General features: G+C 40.0%; 2 protein-coding genes across 2 annotated transcripts in view; one reads left to right on the top strand and one right to left on the bottom strand.

Annotated features, from left to right (window-relative positions):
- Window positions 1-327: 327 nt before the first annotated feature.
- Window positions 328-8,509, bottom strand: SERPIND1 (serpin peptidase inhibitor, clade D (heparin cofactor), member 1). The gene is made up of 5 exons (XM_010146469.1): window positions 8,467-8,509; window positions 6,303-7,174; window positions 2,303-2,576; window positions 1,215-1,359; window positions 328-834 (listed from the first exon to the last, which is right to left on the bottom strand). Exons 2-5 carry the CDS (start codon window positions 7,156-7,158, stop codon window positions 643-645), a joined length of 1,467 nt encoding a protein of 488 aa, XP_010144771.1. The 5' UTR covers window positions 7,159-7,174; window positions 8,467-8,509; the 3' UTR covers window positions 328-642.
- Window positions 8,510-8,851: 342 nt separating this feature from the next.
- The window catches only part of PI4KA (phosphatidylinositol 4-kinase, catalytic, alpha), a 30,362-nt gene continuing 16,978 nt past the window's right edge, over window positions 8,852-22,235 (top strand). The window contains exons 1-18 of the mRNA XM_010146470.1: window positions 8,852-8,878; window positions 9,966-10,074; window positions 10,556-10,692; window positions 11,528-11,661; window positions 12,650-12,732; window positions 13,006-13,076; window positions 13,194-13,318; window positions 13,786-13,867; window positions 14,538-14,621; window positions 14,989-15,078; window positions 16,308-16,427; window positions 18,018-18,110; window positions 18,449-18,605; window positions 18,886-19,013; window positions 20,213-20,371; window positions 20,634-20,785; window positions 21,351-21,458; window positions 22,215-22,235. The exon at window positions 22,215-22,235 is cut by the window's right edge and continues 122 nt beyond it. Of these exons, the coding sequence (XP_010144772.1) occupies window positions 8,852-8,878; window positions 9,966-10,074; window positions 10,556-10,692; window positions 11,528-11,661; window positions 12,650-12,732; window positions 13,006-13,076; window positions 13,194-13,318; window positions 13,786-13,867; window positions 14,538-14,621; window positions 14,989-15,078; window positions 16,308-16,427; window positions 18,018-18,110; window positions 18,449-18,605; window positions 18,886-19,013; window positions 20,213-20,371; window positions 20,634-20,785; window positions 21,351-21,458; window positions 22,215-22,235 (1,880 nt within the window). The remainder of the gene's footprint in view (window positions 8,879-9,965; window positions 10,075-10,555; window positions 10,693-11,527; window positions 11,662-12,649; window positions 12,733-13,005; window positions 13,077-13,193; window positions 13,319-13,785; window positions 13,868-14,537; window positions 14,622-14,988; window positions 15,079-16,307; window positions 16,428-18,017; window positions 18,111-18,448; window positions 18,606-18,885; window positions 19,014-20,212; window positions 20,372-20,633; window positions 20,786-21,350; window positions 21,459-22,214) is intronic.

Raw genomic sequence — 22,235 nt, forward strand, 5'->3', positions numbered from 1 at the left:
GTAGATGCAGAATTGCAAGTGTAAATACAACTGTATTGAAATGATACAGGTTAGGTTGGAGACAAGTAGTGGATGCCTTAGTATTTCATTCCTCCAAGACATTTTGATCTCCTTTTATTTGGTTCACTGCTCTGTAAGGTTCACGGTGTGTATTTAAATGATGCAAACAAAAGAGAGCGTGTAGGCACCTGCTTTTTTTCAAGTTAGATTATGGTAAATATCCAGGAGAGGCTTAGCTTTCTAAGACTGGTCAGGTATTCAGGATTTCCTTCTTCCTACTTATTATAAATAGACATCCTAGCACAAATTTAAGCTAAAGTTAAGGAATCCAGATACTCTAAATATTTTATTGATTACATTTTATATACTGAAGTAGAACACAAAGTGTAAGTTACTTTGTGATTATTTTTTTTTAATACACTTGTATCAATGCATGGCAATAACCATTTTAAATTGCAGTCAAATTATCTACTGCTGTGAGTCCATTCATGTTGAAACTACCTGTAGATAATACATTTTCTTTTGATACCAGTGGCTTTTGTATTAGCTAATATCACAATAAAATTTCTGTTATGATACTGGTATATTAGTGTGTAATTATACAGCCCGTATATAACACCGTGTTGGAGGTCTTCTCTGCTTTTAAGACTTGGAGGGGTTGACAACTCTGCCCATGAACAGAAGGCAACTGGTACGGTGTTCATAGATCAGAAACAAGAAGGGGCGGTCGACAATAAAGCGAATCTGAGTAGAGAGAGGCATGAACCCGACGTTGGTTATTGCTCCAGCCTCTGTGCCTTCCTCATTCACAGTTATCGTGCCTTGATGGTTGAACTGTTGAAACAAACAAAAAAGAAATTGAGTCTCTCGTAAGTATACTCATACGATGGGCTGGCAGCTTTCCCCCCCCCCACGTCCCGCACGTGGTTCCCTTGGGACACTCTTGCTGGCAACTCCTGTGCGGCAGCAATCTTTAGGGTTTGGTGTGTGAATAAGTCCGTTCATAACTGACCACAGCACTTCTAGTGCCTTTGACATCTGACTAAACATGTTCCTCACTGTAGGAATAGACAAGAGAAACCCATGTCCCTCACGTGTCCTCCAAGAAAGCTGAGAATACATATTTTTTTAGCTTACTATGAGTTACTTTTACTTTGTTGCCATGTTTTCAGGTGATACAGGTTAGTCAGAAAGGAAATAAAAAGAGTAAATACCCTGTCAATGGTGACTTTCTCATCCGATATACCAGAGTAGTCGCCTTTTTCACTGAACAGTTCTTCTATTCCCATGGATTTCAGATAACCAATCAAGTTATAACTCTTCTCCAGCTTAAATTTAGGCAGAACCACTTCTCTTGTTCTAGTAAAACATAAAAATGAAACATCATTGAGGAGATGGGTATTTGCATAATTCTGTTGTTCACATACCTGTTGTGCTTTGGTTTTTTGCTGTCTTCAGCAAGCAGGACACAGAAATGTACAGGACTGTTTACTGTGCTTTTGCTGAAACTTGGGCATCGTTACTTTTAAGCTGCATTTTTAAAAATTAATTCCCCTCCCAAAACTGTTAGTTTGTCAAAGTAACATTTTACTTAGGAAGATTTACATGATTTTTGTGCATGAGATATATGGCTTTGAGCAGTTCAGTACGTGGTTGGATATGCTTGAAAGAAATGTTGAACTGTCAGGTTGTCTGGAGTACCAAATGGGAGATTGGTCACTTACTGCGTACAGTAGAAACAGGTTGGCTTCTTGAATGGCACATCAGATTGGTTCTTCCTGTCTTTTTGTCAAGTCTGAAGACAGATAATGCCTAGTCTGTCCTCTTGCACAAGAGACACAATTTTTCTGTCTCCCATAATTGTCTTGTCCACTGTTGATTACCAAGCGTGTGCCTTTACACACAGATATGTTAAATGCAGTGCTGAAACGCACATAGGCTGCTCTCCACGTGATCGAGATTCCTCTGCACAAATACCCCATTATTATCATACTCCTGATCTTCCTCCTCAGTGTAACTCTTATCAGTAAGAACTTTTTCTTTAAATCTACGTTACACACTTAAAAGAAAAAATTTTGGGACCGCATTAGAATTTTCCACCTCCTTGACTTCTTGACAGCATTTATATTTTGAGAGATCACTGGTCCTGATTTTTAGTTCAATGAATCCATCTTTTTGGGGGTTTTGTTTAGGTTTAACATTTTTAATTAAAAAATATCATATATTATCTTTTGGGCTCTTTACCTCATCTCATCAAGAAAATACATTAGGACTTTAACAAGATACACTTTTCAGCTGATACCTGTTTGTCATGCTCTTCTGCCATTTTTCCACCACTTGAGGTGTTATCTGCTTTTCTAGGGCTTTCATGCCGGAGAGTTTGTGTGGAAGTACAATCAGCATACTGATGTTCCCCACGAACGGGAGCTGGATCACACCGCAGTCCAGCTCGGGGTCTGCAGCAGCTAGGAAGTTCCCTTTAGTCTGCATCATAGGAACCTTTATTGTTTGCTTCTCATTCAGTCGGAAACTTCTCTTCATTGTCATTTCCACTGGGAACTTATTCTCCCAAGTTCCTGTTAATACAGTGCAGAAGACAGATAAACAAAAAAAACCCCAAGAACTGTGTTTAGTACAATATTCCCAGAATAACAGCTTACATTAAGATCTAATTAATGTGAAGTGGGAATTACTGTAGGAGATTGTTGATTTCAAGTAAGCCTGACAAAGAAAACAAGTTTTAAAGTGACTTGAAAATTCCTGGCTTCCTTTCTGACTTAAGATTTGTCTGGTTTGAATGTTCTGAATTACAAAAGCAGGTAAACACAAACTGGAGATCTGAAAGAGCTCGGTATGTACAATTCTTTTCTACAAGGAATCTAGAGATTACAAAGTTTAAACAAGTGCAGAATATTTGGCAGGTTTTGCACCTACCAAAACAAGTGACACGGCTGTATTTTCTGAGAGATCTGATACTTGAAACCAGACTCTTTCAAGCATCAGAAACATCAAGCTGAGTAATGGCTGTTTCATCTTGCGTAAGGGATGTTATACTGGAGGCATTACCTTGACTTAGTCCACTCGAGCCAGTTAACTTTCTGTGTTAAGACATCCTGAGGAGTTTGGCTGTTGGCTGCTTTATTCCATGACCCAGTTTGATCTGATTTCAGCAGAACTACGTGAGCCTGTCCTCTGACAGGTTTATGCCCAAAGAATACAATTCAGTCTATTTTGCAGCCCAGAAAGCTTTGCTGTCGGGGTTTGGATCTTTCTATGTGAAAATTCTTTGGGTACCCCAAATATTTAATTGACTGCGTAATAGAATGTGCTTTTTTAAAGCTGCGTTGCTGTTCATCTCTTTTCAGAACTGAGGGTCTGGAAAAAACATTAATTTTTTTCTTAATGGGCAGACAGAGCTGGAATTTTATAGTGGAAATAAGGTTATTGGTATTTCCTGTTAAAACTCTGGATTTTAGGTCACCGTTGGCAAGCAGTTACATGAAGAGTGTGGCTGTGACTGGAGAGACTACAAATTTATCCTTAATCAGGGACTTTTTTTCAAAACCTTGCAAGTGATTCTGAGATCCTTAATGTGACTTTGCCAAATCGACTGTGAAGTAACAAAAAAAGGCCTTAGGTCCAACTTTCATTCTGATAGTTTCTTCATTTGTTGGGCTGATGGGGAGCAGTTTGCGAAGTGATCAGACTGTGGTTGATATTCTAAAGGGAATGGGATATAAAATGGATTGTGCTACTCCCAAATAAATTGTCTCACTTCTCGGGAAGAATCTGGCTGTTCTGCAGGGAGCAGAGCTCACAGGTGCCAGTAGATAAAGACACGGAGCTGCCGGGGGCCAGGGCAGCTTCAGGAGCACTGTTGTCACCTGAGGAATGGGAGACATTTATCAGCTGTCCCTAGTAAAAGGGGTCTTTTTCTTGGATTCACTTTTGCAGATGTGTTTGTCGTGGAGTAAAATACTGTCACCATCGTGAGGCACGTCGTCTTCCATGGTCAGCCAGAATCGGTTGGCGCTTTGGCTTTTGTGACTCCTGTTTTGGATCGTCCCACCAGGATGTCTTTTAGATCCATCTGTGGTGGGAGATGTTGTCTCTGCTGATTGACTTCTTGTGTATTCATGACTAGAATCTCAGAAAAGTAATTTTGGACCTGTCAAAATTTGTCAGTTGTCAAAAGATGCTGTGATCTACCATGGCTAAAATAACCACCTCCTACGTGATAGGGAACTCATGAGTGGTTGTTCAGGCCTCTGCAGAATGGACAGTAGGTCTCAGTTGGACGTAGGCTGGACACCTGTACACGACACAACTTGCTTCTTACCTATGTGAAAAGTTTCCAATAGTTTCTTGATGATATTTAATATAAAAGGAGCTTGAGGCTTCATGGTGTTTGGCAAGTGTCCCGTTACTCAGTATCACTTGTACTGAGTAACTCCGTGTACCTGAGAATACTCAAAGGTTTCTTACCCCTGTGAGGGCTCAGCAGAGCTTGTCTGCAGTGATACAGACAGTGTAAATATTGTAAATGGAGAGATGTGGACAAAAGTTATCATGTCTAGGACTAGTGGGGGAGCTAGGAAACCCAGGAGCAGAACTCGCTTTTAAAAAGCTCAGTTCCACTCGAAATAGAACTGCCAAGAGACTGACACTGCAAGACAAAAGAATGGAAGGCAGCAACACAGAATTGATCTTTTTGCTTTTGGGGGTTAGAGGTTACAGCCTTCAGCAGACAGCACCAAGGAAATTTGGACTAGCAGGACTCCATGGGGAGAAGAAAAAGCCAAAAATCTTTTTGGTCTTGATGACTCACGAGTTCCAATACTGAAGCTATTTAATCTTTGGTGGTTTTATTATTTTGAGATAGCACAAATATTAAATAATTTCTGAGGAAAACAAAAAGGTATTTTAAATTTGACCAAATTTTCAAAATGTAATGTATCTGTTTTACTTTGCATACCCCTCTTTTTTAGGATGGTCTAATGGACAGTAAAGCCACATATTTAATATGATGTGATCATCAGAGAGGTACTCAGGGATACAAATAAGTCCCTGTTGGATGCTACTTCAGAATAAGGGGTTATTTGGATTTTATGGTAGTGACAGCTTCTGATCTTTTAAAGAGACAAGTGGCATTATTCAAGGAAGTAATGGCTTGCAAATGAGTGGGAAAAGGTACTTTTCATAAACTTACAGGAATGGTGTTCCTACAATCAAATGCTGAGACGGCAGGTGTAAGAGACCCCTTCAGCATTTGTTTACAGGAAGCAAGGGTATAATTGGAAAAAAGAAAATCCTATGTAAATTATGGAAAGGAGTATGTTGTACTTCCAAACACAGGTATCCCTTTTGTACTAATCTGTCTTTCCTTACCAGTGTTTTATGTCACCTTCATCTATTTCATCTTAGTAACAGATTACTTCCACCACCCCCCCAGTTCCTCTTTCATTGGTACCTCCCACTTTTTGCACATTTAATACCATTTTAAAAGTTGGTTGAAAAATTAACCAAACTTTCAACCGGAGGCAGATAACTGATAATGAAAACTCCCCGCAGACTCTTAGTTTAAATGTAAAGAAACTGCAAATAAGATTTATAATAATACATTGTACAGAATTTACTTCAGGCCTGTTTAACTGAAAGCGTGTAGGAGCCCCTGTCAGCAGATAGTTCATGCTGAATTAATGGAAGTACTCCAGTTAGTGAATGCATTTGGTTTTAGTTTTAGAAAAATACTGCTTTGGTTATTCTCTGCAGTCCCCTGTATAGGCTTGTTGACAAGGCTCATACTATGGTCATATTAAAAAATACATAGTCTAAGCTGAAATTCTTTATAGTCATTCATGTTAATCCTAAATGCTACAGGAATGTTAAGTGTTTTAATGGAAAGCAACCTGTACCATTTCAGTGAAGTCCAGCTTTAAGCAGGACTGAATGTGACTAGTAACTTGCATATGAAATAATACCTCACCATCTGAGAGTCCTGCAAAGTTCAAGATTTCTGAGGCTATTCTGCATTCATATGGGCTTTTTTTAGTCTCACTTTCAGATGATAAGGTTTTGGATGTAATAAGCATTTGCTGTATTTGTACAATACCCATTAACCTCAGGCCATGACTGGAACACTGATGCAAAAATGGGCTAATAATAAAGATTCTTCTTCATAAGGGAGTCAGTAGGCTCTTTTGAACTGTAGACTGAAGTTCAGTCTAGGATTTTTCCTGCAGTACACAGTGAATTGCAAACTGAGAAAATCCATTGCTAAGATTGAAATAGCAGATTCTTACCTTTAAAGTAAAGACAGTTAAGTATCATCATCAGTGTTGTAGGGTTTACGTTCACAAGAGCTTCCTTTATTAATCCTTTGGTCAGCTTCAAGATGCGTTCATTCGTTTTGGTTATGAAGTTCGGATCTGAAAAATCAGCTGGTTGGGCATCAGCAAAATAGTATGTTTTCATATTGTTTCTGAAATCATTCAGAATGGAAAAGTCCTTCTGAATATAAAGGTCATTGACAGACCTCAGTGTATAACCAAAATTGCGCCTGAAGAGCCGATGAGTGAGTTTGCGGAAGAGATTGTGAACAGTCATGAGCTCGTATTTGGTGCTGGCGTTGATGAAGTCTTGAAAGCCAAGAACAGACAATACTCCCTGCTGAGTTTGGCCCTTCAGACCCAAAGAAATCATAGCCATTGCAGTGGAAATGCCAACAGGAGCCATGAGAATATTGTCTGAGGAGTTGGCTTTGTCTGCCACGCTGCGGTAAAGGCTGAAGCCAAAGTTTGCGTTGAGGATATTGAGGCGCTGGATTCTGGTTTTACCTTGGAATAGTTCAAGAATATTTCCTTGCTGAATTTCAGAAATCATGTATGGCCCAGCATCAATAACGTCACTGTAGTCATCTTCCCCCAGTATCCTGTCGAGATCTAGGTAGTCTTCCTCCTCCTCCTCCTCAGGAATCAAGTCATTAGTGATAGTGTTTTCTCTGTGGAACTCAGGTGGCAAGTTTGGCATGTCGTACGTTCCGTTTTCATGTTGCTGTGTGTCTCTAAGGCTTTCGAAATGCTCAGTGAAGTCCTTGACTCCACAAAATGCGGAGGTTATGATGAGAGCAAGGGCCAGCAAAGGAAATAGAAACTTCATTCTGACGGGTCAGAACCTGGAAGACAACATCACACAGTTGAGAGGGCGTAAAGTAATTGAATTTTAGTTACTTATTCCCTAATTTTGGGTCCACGCTGAATTCTCTCACAGTAGAAGGTCTGTAGTTACCTTATTTGACAGCATGTTGGTGGTGTTTGTTTTTTTTTGCTTGGGTGTTGGTTTTTTTTTTTTTTTTGGCAGTAGAGAGCTCGGTTAGATGGGTAAATCTGTTTTACTGGTAATTGGTTTTGCTTACATAATCCTCCAGCCTGCCAAAGAATGGGTTGACCTCCTCCCATGGAAGTCGTCATTGGCATATTTCAGCAGTAACAAACTCATGACCTAAAATATGCAGGACTCTTTATTTATAAACCTGTAACACTTAAAATGTGTACTAACTGTGTCCCTACTGTATGCTAAAAATACGATATGAAGATAAGCTTGAAGATTCGAGCTTGGTAGGAGGAGGGGCTAGGCAGCCACTGAAGGAGCAGACCAGAAGACTGAGGTGTATTGAAGAATTTAAAAACCAGACATTCTGTAGCTGCAACAAAAAAGGGAGTTTTATGGGAATATTTTTGGAAGAGTAGAGCTGAAATATGATGGAACAAAGGAGGATTAGGGATTTAGCTAGGGATTTAGCAACAAACGTGGAGAAAGATGTGCGTGTGCACTATAAATGCTATTAGTGTGACTGCACTGTTACAGCAAAAATCTTACTACAGTGTTGATTAGATTTTTTTTTAAATAAGCAAATAGTCCAAAGAGCTGTTCTGTAGTAGGAAATTATAGATACACATACCTTTACATCTGAATAAAACCAGTGTTCAAAGGAAAATATTTCCAAACGTGTAGCAGAATTGAATTAACTTCAGTTTTTGAAACTCTCCCCCTGAAATAATTAGCCTGAAATCCTAAAAGCATTTAAGGTGATTATCCCATACAGAAAAAGAATTCTTTTGCAACAAGGAAGGGGCTTTTAAAATGGCTTTTACACTGTGACTGAACAACTCGAGTCAGTCTTTTTCTTACTGTTTCTTCATACATTCATGACTTTTTTTTTTCCCCCCGCCCCCAGAAGTCAGGCCCTGAGGGCTGAGATACTCTGTTCAGTGAGCACTGATGCATGTTTTCTGCTTTTGGCATAGAAGGATTTTCTGTCTGTAGTTCCCAGCTTCATGTTTTTGTCCACACCAGTGTTCAAATTGCTTAGCTGCTCTTACAGAGGCAAAACATTCCCCCACTCTGCAGTATATATGTCTTTGATCAGATCTACTTAAAATTACAGAAGATGTAAACGAAGCTTACCTTTAAGCCACTGTACGGAAAGGATGTGTTGAATAGCTCAAGTAAAGGGGAATGGCAGGGTTTAAATCTGAACTTTGACGCTGGTTTTTTGTGTATCTCCCAAAGTAAACATTCTCTAAACCAAACACTGCTAAACTTCCTTCGTCAGCCAAAATCCCTCCCTTGCCTAGTGATCTCTGCTGAATTGTATGTTGTTTGTCGAACTGCTTTTATGGCTTAGCAGGTACTTGTTCACTTTTGGGGAAGATCTTTGAGCACAAACTGGCGTGTATGCGTAGTTTCAAAGTCAAGCATGCACATAAACTTGACTGTTAATGACTAGTAAAAGCCACGTCGCTGCTATTTTGTGCTGAAATGGGGGGCGAGGGGGCATCTCGCTGCGGAAATGATTGAGGCCACTGTGGTTGTGATGGTCAGGCTTCTTCTGTCGGTGTTATGTTGGTGCAAACATCTGTGCTGCACAAGCAACTTTATACCATAGTGCTATTTGCCAGCTTAAACTCACATTAATTTTACTGTAATAGAGAGTTTTTTTCATGTTTTCTTTTCCTAAATTAAGTCTGTCTGATTATTTACAAATAGATCTGAAGTTGGCTTTATATAAAGTTTCACTGAAATGCTGCTGGCTTTCATACCTCAAGGGAATCAGTCTATAGTTAAAATCTCTTCAAGTTAGATTGGAATCTAACATTTCCTTAATAAAGTTTACAGTAATAATACACATCCATGTTGAATAAAAGTTTGTGGTTACACGGCCCATTTCTTTCACCTTTTAAACACTGGCTGTGCTGCTAACACTTCAAGGATAACACACTATGAGCTTTGTTATAGAAATGCGTATCTAATTGCATGTCTTGTCGGCTGGGAGTATAAAGTGTGCTCCTCCAGTGGTAGCAGCTGTTTGTGCAAAAAGTATCAGAGAATTTTAATAAATGCATTAAAAATAATGCCCTTTTACTTGCTTGTTTAGATAGTAAATTCTCCAGAACTGATGTCACTGTGTGCGTGGGTGCAAACAATGAAAGATCCCCAATTGGTGCCTCAACGTATTTCCACAAAGCCAATAAACAATAGCAACCAGAAGTGTGTCTGACTAATATTTATTTGGTTTTGAGTTCCTTTGCACTGCAGCAAAGCTGCATGGCATTGTCTTCCACGCACTTCAAAGGATCGTGTGGTCTCTTCCTCTCTGCAGTTGATAGTGAACTAGTATTATGTATTCTCTTCAGGGGTTACTGTATCAGCATGGTGTTATTCCTGTGTAAAACAAAGGAAATTGTTAGTTCAGGCATCTCAAATGTTAGCATTTAAGATATTGTAACAAGATCTAATTTTCTTCAACATAACAATAGCAATGTAATACTAATTTCCATGGATGACAAAGAATATTACCTTTGCTAGTCATAGTAAAGGTGGTACATGAATTGATCCCTGAGCATGGAATTAAGTTATTGTAACTCCCACCGTTTCCTGACATTAGTTTTTCTTTTCTTTGGTAGCTCACTAGACGCTTGCCACCCATCAAGGAGGCCAAACCCAGGCTACAAAAGCTGTTCCGTGACTTCTGGTTGTATTCGGTGCTGATGGGATTTGCCGTGGAAGGATCAGGTAGGGGAATTCTGAGAGAGTGGCATTGCTGCTCGCATTTAAACTCTTGGCAAATGTAACTGTGTGCAAACCATTCACAGTCAGCTGAAGAAAAATTACAGGCATAAAGACCTTACAAAGCAAACAGCTTACATGGCAGTTCTCTGTGAGGATTTCTGTACGTCTTGTTACACTGAGATTCAGCGTGGTACAACTTGTACTTTGTTTTTTTCTAAGTGAGGTGAGTTTTGAGAGTGAAGTTCCTGAACTGGAAGATCAGACACATGGGGTACGGTAGTACTCAAGCAGAAATTTCTTATCCAGTGAGAATCTTCACTTGGAATTACCTAACTGTGTTTACTGAGTTTGGATTGAGTGTGCTTAAGTGCTCGAAAATTGCCCACAGGGAGAATTGCAAAGCTTGATAATGCTGCTTAACTTTGTGAATCTTAACGCTGTTTTACTCCTCCACTCCACCCTCCTCATTATACTTGTACTCCAGGTCTCTGGCCAGAGGAATGGTACGAAGGTGTGTGTGAAATTGCCACCAAGTCTCCATTACTCACATTTCCCAGCAAAGAACCACTTCGATCTGTTCTTCAGTACAATTCAGCCATGAAGAATGACACTGTGACTTCTGTAAGAATTAATTTCTTCTATTAATCTCATTCCGTAATGCCTGGGTTAAACGAGAAGCAGGGTAGGTAGCTACACTGTCTTCGTTTAGCTGTAGCAACCAAGTCTTTGTGGAGGAGGAAGCCTTTTAATGATTTTTTCATCCATTTTGTATCAACTTGCACTGTTAAAAAAAAAAAAAAGGCAAAACCAAATAACAAAAAACCCAACCAATCAACCAACCAACCAAAAAACCATTGGTCTTTGGAAGGAAAGAACACATTCAGGCTTTCAAAGCAGTATTAAGTGGACTTTTCCCCTTCTTACCCTCTGACTTGGTACTGCTATACTCTCTCCCTAACGTTTGCACGGTAGGTTTTACCTGAGGACGACTTGTGGCAGCAGTGTAAAGTGGTCTGAAGAGTTGCAGCTTGTACAATGTCTTTGTCTCACTCTCAAACAACACGGAAATCTGCACCGTGCCTAGATACTCAGCTCTGTGACATCAAAGGATGGCACGACAGACCCATGGAGTTTCAGAAGCTGCACAGTGTTGATGTTGATAACTTTGTGCATTTAGTGTAGGGATAGTGTTTCTTCATTAGTATAACTGCATGGAAACTAACAGTTACTGCAGCAGGGACCTTGACTCCGGTGTTTAGTTCTCTTTAATTCTGTATTTGAAGAATTGTGACTTGCTGAGTCAGAGCAGGTTGGTCTTGGTCTGCAGACAGAAGCATCCTGGCATATTGTTGCAAAGGTTAAAAAGTAAACAGGGAAATGGCTGAAAGCAAATGTTTTCAGAACACAAACGAATACAGTACTCCCACTTCAGATAATTTCATGTATTCGTCTCTAGGCTGAATTAAATGAATTGCGGAGTACCATAATAAATCTCTTGGATCCTCCTCCAGAAGTGTCAGCGTTGATCAATAAGTTGGACTTTGCCATGTCTACCTATCTCCTTTCTGTTTACCGCCTAGAGTATATGAGGTACATATATACTTTTTTCACTAATGAATTTAAAAAGAAAAAAAATTTAAAACTGTATGTTCAAGTCAGAATTTGCAGACACCAAGATAAATGAGAATCAGTATTTTGAGTCACATTACTCAATGGAAGATTCCAAGACTGGGAATTCATCTGTGCAAAAATGCCTTCAGGGTAGATAAAAAGGATGGAATAATATAGTAGGGCCTGAAAAATGAGATCTCCTGTCTGTAGGAACTACTAGAATATGGGCAAAAGGGTTCTTCAGAGGAATGTCTTGCAAGGTTGGTTGGAACTAGATGATCTTTAAGGTCCCTTCCAACCCAAACCATTCTATGATTCTAAGTGTAATGTATCCTCTGCACAGCCCTGTGCTTGTACCTCTGAAGGACAGTGTAGACACTTGCCTATTCTGTGAGCTTAATGTAATGTAGGAGCTGAGAAATTTTTTTGCAGTGTACTTTTTTTCCCCTCAGTAGTGTGTGTTAGGTTTTACTAATCAAACATACTGATTTCAGACTTTTCTTTTTCTTTAAAAATGTTATTTATTACTGCTCTTCCAAGTAGTGGATAGCTGAAAGCTGAGGTGGAGGTCTAGCGGTGGGGAAAGTGGGAGGAAACTTCCCCAGCCCATTTTTGCCTTGACAACGCCTGACCTCAGGGATGGCCATTTTTGTTACATGTTCGCCGTGATTGTAGAAGTGTGTCATCATCAGGTTTTGCACTCCTGAGGTGTGAAAGTTATTCTTTCAGTAACAAACAGGCATTTTATGGTCTGAACCCTGTTAGTTGAATGTAGAAACAAATAGCTATGTCACACTTAGTGGAGACTTAAAATGATCATGCAATGAACAGTGACCGCATGTGTGGTGTGTACTGTGGCATCAGAGTACATAGATTTGTGTTGAAGATGGTTAGAAGAAAAGGAAACAAAACCCCACTAAAACAGAAAACCCTAACAAGCCAACCCCCACAACTCTTTTTTTCCTAGGGTGTTGCGTTCAACTGATCAAGATCGCTTCCAAGTCATGTTTTGCTATTTTGAGGATAAAGCAATTCAAAAAGACAAATCTGGTAAGATTACCTGTCTAGGCTGTCTTGCAGCTTGAGATACTAGGAATTCATCTCCAGGCATGCAAAACTAAAACAAATCAAGCAACTATATAACAAAATTAATCACTTCCGCTAGATTGCTATTGCTTTATTCTTGCCAAGAACGCTGGGTTTGGTCTGGAACAGCTTGGTTCAGTGTTGGCTGAGTAGGCATAGAGACTTTAAAGGTTAAACATGGTTTATAGAGCAACTTAATTCTGGCAATCAAACCTGTCACTTCTCTCAATTCCTCAGGCATGATGCAGTGTGTGATAGCTGTTGCTGATAAGGTGTTTGAAGCTTTCCTGTCAATGATGGCTGATAAAGTAGGTCACATGGAAACTAAAATTTTGAATTTGTATAAATGTTCTCATTTCAGTTTATGAAAGAGTGCTTGTCTTTTTCCTTAAGAGCCTCATAGTTCTTTTTGGCATGCTTTTTAGCCTAAAACTAAGGAGAATGAAGAAGAGCTGGAGAGGCATGCTCAGTTCTTGTTGGTGAATTTTAACCACATTCACAAGAGGATCAGGAGAGTTGCAGACAAATACTTGTCTGGTCTGGTAGACAAGTGAGTATAGAGTTCATTTCCCTGTTCTCTTTTCACACGGACTGCTTAGTGATTACTTATGCAGCTGATGATGACGGTCAAGTGCATTTCTTGGCTGGTACTTCTGCTGAAATATCTCCTTGAAAAATAACTTCCAATAGTATTTTTAACCTGGGCTGTGATACCCCTGCTTAAAAAGTCTGTGTCTGCTTAGTATTCCTGTGGACGGAGCAAAGCAAAGCGCCCATGAAGTAAATGCAACCTCAGCTCCTGTGACACAGCTCTGCTTGGCCTGTTCTTAGAGAGCTTTTGCCTCTGTATTGAGCTAGGCTGTTGTGAGCCATGGCAAGCTTTGTGGCTCTTGTTGGGTGTGAGCTTACCTGGTGATGTATATAGCTGCCTCTTTGAACAGCTCCATTTCTCCATAAAATAATTTCCTGCCTCAGCTCTCCATGGTTATTGTGTTTCTGAATCCTGTCTTGCTTTAGGTTTCCGCACTTGCTGTGGAGTGGAACTGTGCTGAAGACTATGCTAGATATTCTGCAGACACTGTCACTGTCTCTTAGTGCAGTAAGTTACTTTTTCTTTCACAGAACTGATTATTTGCTTTGTTTTCCATTTATTTGATACCTGAGTTCTTAATATGAACTTGCTTTTATCACTAAGATTGATAAAACCCTAATTTTTAATTCTGAGCAGTAAGTGCATTTGCAGCCCTATTTCATAGGTAGTAAAACTAGTCTAGAAAGTTGTTGTCAAATGTGGTTCAGAAAGTCAAATTTAGCATCAAGAGTAAAACGCAGTATTACCAACTCTGGGTTGTAGCTGTTGAACTGCCTGTTTTGAAAAAAACTTTGGTGTTTTTCTGGTTTATGGGTTTGGTTTTTTTATGAGTTAGGGTTGTCAGAGTATATTCTTGGCAGTCTGTGCATGTGTTTCCATGAATACACTGAATTTATTGCGTATTAGTGTTTTTGAAGATGGAAATGCTTTATCGAGTTTTACTTCTGTACTGGATGTTGAGGAGAGGGACTTGGATCTTTAAATTTTTTTATACTAAAACCCAAACTGGAATACAAGCAGTTTCTTTTAGAGCTGTTCAAATTGACTTAGAGGGCATATATTAGCAAAAAAGTTGGGTAAATCAGGCTTCTTGTTTGGGGAGAGTGCTGCCAGTAGTCTTCAAGTGAAGTGAGGATGAATTTTATCTTTCTGAGAGTTGATAACTGGTTTTGTTTAGGACATTCACAAGGACCAACCATACTACGACATTCCTGATGCTCCGTATAGAATAACCGTCCCCGACACACATGAAGCCAGAGAGGTAGGTGGTCCTCCTTGATTTACCAAAGAGCTAAATAATGCCTGATTTTTTTTTTTTCCTAGTTTCTTGGAGATAAATTAGTGAGCTGCTCTGAATGTTCCCTTTTTTGAAATACTTCCCTAGATAAGCATTTTTCTAATAGAATATGACATTTGTGATTTACATTTTCCTGCATCTTCTTATTTCACTTGAAGTGTGACAGCTCGTTGCTTCTCAAGGGTATATTTAATTGTTACAGAAAATGTTAACTGTGTCATGTTGCTGCAACCTGTCTTACTCCTTAAGTCACTTCTTACACCATTAAAACCCGTGCCTCTTGTTAAATGTCCTGTATTTTACTGATGGTTTCCGTGCTTTCTAATTATAGAGTATAGTCAAGGACTTTGCTGCACGCTGTGGGATGATTCTGCAAGAAGCAATGAAATGGGCTCCCTCTGTTACAAAATCTCACCTACAGGTAGTGGGCCTGCTTCAGTCAAAATTTGGTTTTTGCAGATCTTCAGAATTAAATTATGTGTATCTTTTATTTGTCAGCCTATTCAGGAATAATTTTAAATATTCTGTTGCTCTAAGATTTCCTTTATAGCATTGGAAGAGGATAATTAGAAGTTATGATTTGATGTGACTTTTGATATAGTCCAAACCTAAGTATCTTGAAAATAACAGGTTTGTAAACAGTTGATCATCCTGGATTTACTTTGAAAGTCAGAATTTGGTATAAGAGAATCATCTGCCGTGCAGAGTTTGTTTAATGCTGGCACATAAGCTGAAAATGTCAGCTGGACTGAAACGTTGGATCGGAATGTAGAACTTAGTACCCTCTTGGGAGGATGTTTTTTTCTGTCTTTTGGGGTTTTTTTAAGTTACAGAGAAACACTACTAATATACGAGACCACTGTAAACTACAGACTTTAATTAGAGTGTGGGTGTAGTAAACGCTCACATGTGGCAGAGTTCAGTAGAAAGCAGTCACAAGACCACAAGCAAAGATTATGAAATACTATTTATGCTATATTCATTAAATAAAATACCTTTTATGTAAACCCGAAGTCTCACTATAGTAAAATGCAGGTCTCTGTTAATCCTTGATGAGTAGCTGAAGGAAGTACACAGTCCAGGTCAGACTAGTATTCTCTCTAGAGATGCCTAACCTAGTGCTGATAACAGAGTTTCTGGGGAGGCTCAAGACCTTGGACACTGCAAATCTACCTGAAGTTTGTATTTCCTTCCCTAAAAAAAAAAAAAAAAAGAAACTCAAGGAATTTTATGCTGAATGTGAAAGGATAACTAATCACATTCCCTTCATCCATGGAGTGCAAAGCACTTCCTTTCATAAGGTTCTTTTTGTGAAATGTGATTCTTTTTAAAGACGACCTCAGCCTTCAAGTGTCTATCGTGGGTCTATTGTGGTAACTATCGTGGATCTATCGTGGTAACTGTATCCCTTTACAAAATTGAATGAGTCCTACTCTTTAAGTGTTTAGGAGAACATTCAGAATTTCTTATTGCCAAGGGAACATGCCTAAAAGGGATGAGTAGAGACAGTCTGTTTGTTGTCAGGTATGTGTGTAATTAAGTTTCTGGTAGTTTGTGATGATGTGGCAGGTGGTGATGCGCTTCCTTGTTTTGAAAAACACAGGAGTTTTCCAACAAACACTTCCTTGGTGTTGTTTTCCTCCCTGTCAGGAGTACCTAAACAAGCATCAGAACTGGGTATCGGGTTTGTCCCAGCACACAGGACTGGCTATGGCTACAGAAAGTGTTTTGCACTTTGCAGGCTACAACAGACAGAACACAACTCTGGGCGTGAGTATTGGCCACAATTCTTGTTGGTTCATTTGTGCCCCTCTGTAGCTGTCGTGCTAATTTTATAACATTCAGTGTAGCCACATTATACAGATTTTCTAAATCACCTTTGGCATCGCACTTGAGCATTGCCCAGGAAGATACCTTACCTTCCCATCTCAACTCAAGGTATCTGCCAATCATGATGTTCTGTAAAACACTAAGATGGTAACAAGCAAAAAAATAAAACTGTATCCAATACGGTTTAACGGGTTTCTAGAGATGATTTTTAATGTTTTGAAAGTAACGTCTTTGTGTTAGGCTGAAATGAGCTGCTTTCTACCATCGTAGTGTAGGTGAGTGTTGGGTGACATTTGCTCTGAGTTTTACACAGGTTCACTCAAACAGGCTTTTGCACTGAACAGTTCATGCAGTTATGTGCAGTTTTTTACAGTTCATGTTTTTTCTCGCTTGTAAATGTGATTTCTGATCTCCTGGAAGATCATCCAGTAGAATCTGTGGTATCATCAGCCAGCTTGTTTTCTAGCAGCAGCTCTGACACTGCCTCCACGCCTAGCCTTAGTAGCATTTCCTCTTGGTTCTCTGTTGCTGTTGTCGTCCTGGGCAGCGCTAGTCACTAAATGCAGTCAGGACAGAGAGACTCGGGAAGGCGGTCACGTAGTTCCCTAAAGGGGCAAGGTGAAAAAACGTGACAGAATAAAGACTCTGCTGGACGAAACTAGGAACTTCACAACTGTAAAGGAAATGAGAGAAACAACTTTCTCATTTTCTTAATATGTTAACAGTGTTTTTGCTTAATTGGGGCCTTCCTGCATGTCAGCCACATGACAAAAGCCCTTTCAGAAAGCTTTCAGGTTGCTAGCGATTTGGTTTGCTTTATTCCCACGGGCTGGATGTCGCTAATGCAGACATGATGGTACCCAGATTTTATACCCAAGGCATGTAGTAAGCGTAGTTCTCAAAAGTTTGTCCATTGCTGAGTCATGGTAGCCATTGAAGCCAGTGCTGAAGCAAAGCACTGTGGGAGTGTTGGATTTTTGGTGGGTTTGCTGGCCTTGTATTTAGTATTAAATCCTCAAACAGTCATTTTACAGTATAAGGAACTATTGGTTTTGAGTAGAAACCTCTGAGTCACAAATTCCTGAGTGCTTCTGCAAAGGGAAACGTGGATTACTAGTGCACTTTTTAAAGACAGGAACCAAGTATTCTCTCCTCTGCATTACTCTCAGTTCAGCAAGCTGTTGCAGGGAGAGGGCAGAACCAAGATCACATCCCCTCTTCTGTCTTCTTCCTTACCTGTTCATGAAGGGAGCCGCATTCCCAGAGACTGTACTCTTCTTATGCTTTGGTTTTGATCTTTCAAAAAGTATATCCAGATATGTGTGTATTTCATACTGTATCCATGGAATAAATGCACATGTTCCTTATTTACATTTAATCAGTCCTGGTGCTGTTGTACCAGTAGTCCTGATACTGTTCTGATTATAAGCTTATGGAAAACTAAACTTCAAGCGTACGTGAAGGTATAAAAAGAAAAGAAGAAATGGTGGATATGAACAGTATAAACACCTGTATGTGGTCTGGTCGTAGGCAACCCAGCTAACTGAAAGACCCACTTGTGTGAAGAAGGACTACTCCAACTTCATGGCTTCTCTTAACTTGCGCAACCGCTATGCAGGAGAGGTAAGCGCAGGATTTCTCAGGAGTGTGGAGTTCCAGAAGCTCTGGCATGGCTTTTCAGGGGATGGTGTCCCTTCCAACCTAAACTATTGTATGGTTCTATGTTATTTTAAGCACACACTCGAAAGTAAATTCCTTCAGGATAAAGGGTGTAACTTTCCTAGGTTATTAAACAGATCATTTTACTGTTGGTCTTGCAGAAAATTCTTGCATTGCAGATAAAACTAAAGATTTAGCAAAGTAGTAAAAGATGTCTCTGTTCCTTAATCAGCACATGACCAATACCAAACTGGATTGCTAACAATACTGTTCTCTGTTGAAAAACCCATCATATTCTACAGGTTTCTGGAATGATTCAGTTCTCAAATGCTACAGGACGAACATCTGACCTGAATAAACTGATGGTCAAAGAGCTGAATGATGCTCTTGAATCAGGCCACACTGAATTCTACACTCAGGCCATGTTTAAGCTGACTGCTCTGCTAATAAGCAGCAAAGGTAATGAAAAACAAATGGACGTTCTGCTTTCTGTTCTGGCTGTGAATGCCAAAAGTAATAAACTACAAAAATATCCATATACAAACCCAATACTCCTCAACTTGAAGCAAAACTGTGCTTTGAGTTTTTTCAGTTAGGCTTATATTTGGGAAAAGCCTTCTTAACCTAGAAGCTATTCATTAGGAATTGATTATTACATACTGTGTACACCAATTTCATGCTGATAGGAAAAGCATTTATTTATTCTGTTGGAGAAATCTGAGTGAATGTTTGTTTTCAGACTGTGATCCCCAGCTCCTTCATCATCTGTGTTGGGGACCCCTGCGAATGTTCAATGAACATGGCATGGAAACAGCAATTGCTTGCTGGGAGTGGCTGCTTGCTGCCAAGAATGGAATAGAAGTGCCGGTAGGAAGCTGTTTAACAACTCTTTCTATGCCCCTGCAAGGGGGGAAGAGAGACAATTTTGAGAGGTTGTTAAATGCATTGTTAATCACTTTAGCCTGACAGGAAAGCTCTGTTCAGGTGTTGTTGGAAGTCTAAGCACCCTCACTAAGTGAACAGTGGGAAATGGATTTCTCCCAGCAGCAAGAACGATACAGCAAAGGAAAGCTCTTAGAATGTCAGTTGTGCAGCTTACTTTGCTGCCGAGATGCCTGAGCTGCTGCTGAATGAGGTTCTGAACTACCACAATGCAGAGTGGTGTTCTAAACCAAATACAACTCATCGTCCCTGCTCATCAGTCAGAGCCTCTGGTATCTGACGTTGCACCCTTGCATAAAAAATAGATTTTGCAAGTGTCCTAATCCTGCAACAGGCTAGACCAGCTGTATTTTGTGAGGTGGGAATGAATCTAATAGTAGTAAAGCAACTCATTGTGGTGTAGGGACAGTCCACTCACAGCTGAGAAAGCTGTCCCTGGTAAGTGCTCCAGTTAGGGAGCACTAAATGTCTCACTTGTTGGACATAGTCATCAATCTCAATTTACTTAGATCAGTTCACATGTCATCGTCCAACTTCCTAAGCATCAGTTTTCCTTCCAGGCTTCTGGGAAGTGTCTTTGTGTCTTGATGGGGAGATCAGATAAGCACCCTTGGTTGCTGGGCCTCCTTTCTACCAGAGGGTGCTACTCCCTAGAGCAGCTTCAGCAGAAGTGAATTATGTGCCATCTTCATGCCGTGAGCTTCATCAGCTGCGTGCGCTCATGGGCCAGACTGTGTCCTGCAGCACGTGAGAACCTGGCATACGCTTGTCTCTGCTGTCCTGGGGTTGGAGGCCCTAACCTTTAGTAGGGGGGAAGGAGGGACAGCACCAGGTGGTCTGAAGTTCAATCTCCTCAATAAAATACAGTGCTTGTCTGCTGTTGCTTTTGGTCTCTCTTAATAGCTGACCTTCTGAGGGAAACCTTCTTCCCTTGGTAATTTAGGATGTGAAAGAAATGTTTTATTTCAGATGGGTTGTATAGGCCTGTCTCTTCCTTTCCGTTGCAACTGCAGTGAATTTTAATTGAAGTATTAGATTCCTGTGTGCCCTATGGAGAAAGATTGTGCTTTCCATATAGGATGATGTTCTTGAAACAGGAAACACTCTGATCTTCCTTTTTGCAGTTCATGCGGGAAATGGCAGGAGCCTGGCAAATGACAGTGGAGCAGAAAGTTGGCCTGTTTTCCGCTGAGCAGAAAGAAGCAGATCCATTAGCAGCCTCGGAAGAAAGCCAGCCGAGGCCTTGTCCGCCAGAGGTGACCCCACATTACATCTGGATTGAGGTGTGTGTTTCTTCTGCGTGTCCCACGTGTGTGGTGCTGCTGTGACGCTGTGATTAAGCTCTTCTGCACCATTTGTTCTCCTAATTCGGGAAGGGAGTGGAGTCATGACGGTAGTCCCTCTGCCTCAGAGCCAGGAGACAGAGTCTTGTGAGATGAGCGTAATAATTGAGTGGGATGAAGGTGTTTGACACAGAAAAAACAGGGGTGTTTTTGAGATGAAAAATGTCCAAGGAAGGACAGCATGTCTTTCTGTCTTTCTCAGTTTTTGGTGCAAAGATTTGAAATAGCCAAGTACTGCAGTTCTGACCAAATAGAGATCTTCTCCAGCCTGCTCCAGCGGTCTCTTTCACTGAACATTGGAGGGGCAAAAGGCAGTTTGAATCGGCACGTGGCAGCAATTGGACCCCGGTTTAAGTGAGTAGTTTGGGGTTTTTTTCTTCCTTGGTGAAAGAAATAAGGTTATAGAGGGTCAGTATAAACAAAGGGAAAGGAGAAAGAGGAAAAAAAAAAACAAACAAAAATCCCAAACACTAAATGTATAACTAACTAGTCCTTGGGCTCCAGTGGTGGAAATTCCTTTAAAAGCCTGGAATGATGTAGAGTTGAACCTCTGTTTTCGAAGCACAAGAATCTCACTTCGGCTCGAAAGCCATTTTTTTTTCTTCAGAAAACTTCATGGGATAATTTCATATGGTGAATTGCCTGCATCGTGGATCCAGTCAGTGTATCACTTCAGGATAATTTTGCTCCATCAATTGTTTTCACTTCTTGTGGCTTGAAGGCGTCAACTTTCTCTGGTTCAGTAGTCACAGCTTTAAGAACAGACTGATGATAATGCAAACAGTTTGACAAGAGCCCTGAAACAGACACTTTTCAATGAATTGAATGGAGTTACAGCAATAGCTGTGGTTTGGTGTTGCATTGGTGGTGCATTTTAGGAATGCCAAGGTTTTCATTCTCAAACTATTTTGCTTATTAGGTTGCTGACTCTGGGGTTGTCTTTGCTGCATGCTGATGTGGTTCCAAATGCAACTATTCGAAACGTTTTGAGAGAAAAGATTTATTCAACTGCCTTTGATTATTTCAGGTACCTTTTTTATTTGCAACTACTCACTGAAAGCGTGTCTGTGATTTCCTGAACCTTCCATGATACTTCAAAGCAGCAGCTCTCTTCCCCTTCTAGTGATTTAACTTCTTTCCTTTTTTGCCCATTTTAACAGAAACTTTCCTTTTCCTTGTGCTCTGTGTTTCATGAACCATCCCAAAGAGGCTTAGCTAATAAGTTCCATTTTTTTGAGTGGTTTATAAAGCAGTACCTTTAGGAATGTTTCTGTTCTTTTCTTTCTTTCCTTATTTAGGAGTTTATTCGATGCTCAAACTGTACCTAGATTTGTAAGATCTACCTAGATTGGCAGTTTTGCAAAAAAAAAGATGTACCTAGATCTATAATTTTAAAGAATTGCTGTTATAGAGTGTGTGGCTGAAATACAGTTTCACTGGTTTTGAAAATACACCCACACTGAATCTGATGATGTCAACGTTTGCCATGGGCACAACAGAAAATAATATAGTTGGTAGGAATGAATGTGAGGAGGTCAGTCAGTCATAAGATTAAATTTCAAACGAATCTGAGGTGCTGACAGACTGCTGCTTCATTTTCAGTTATAACAGGAAATTTGTACTCTTCAGTCAGGGAGAATAAAGCAATGAGGATAGAAGTGATGTGTAGTCTCATCCTTGTAGATTCTGGTCAGAATAAGAAATATGACTTGATTAGATTTCTGTGGCTTTGGGTTTTTTTTTCTAATACATTCAACTTCACATTATTTGTGTGATCTTTAAGCTGTCCCTCGAAGTTCCCTAC

The sequence above is a fragment of the Eurypyga helias genome, unplaced genomic scaffold, assembly GCF_000690775.1.
Source record: "Eurypyga helias isolate BGI_N326 unplaced genomic scaffold, ASM69077v1 scaffold29792, whole genome shotgun sequence".
Lineage (NCBI taxonomy): Eukaryota > Metazoa > Chordata > Aves > Eurypygiformes > Eurypygidae > Eurypyga > Eurypyga helias.

Bases quoted from the DNA above. Each gene is read 5' to 3' on its own strand.
- SERPIND1 (XM_010146469.1), bottom strand. From the start codon at position 7,158: ATGAAGTTTCTATTTCCTTTGCTGGCCCTTGCTCTCATCATAACCTCC. The intron at 1,360-2,302 runs GTATCAGCTGAA...ATGTTTTACTAG, and splicing joins CAGAAGAGCATGACAAACAG to AACAAGAGAAGTGGTTCTGC. The intron at 835-1,214 runs GTATTTACTCTT...TTGTTTCAACAG, and splicing joins AGAAAGTCACCATTGACAGG to TTCAACCATCAAGGCACGAT.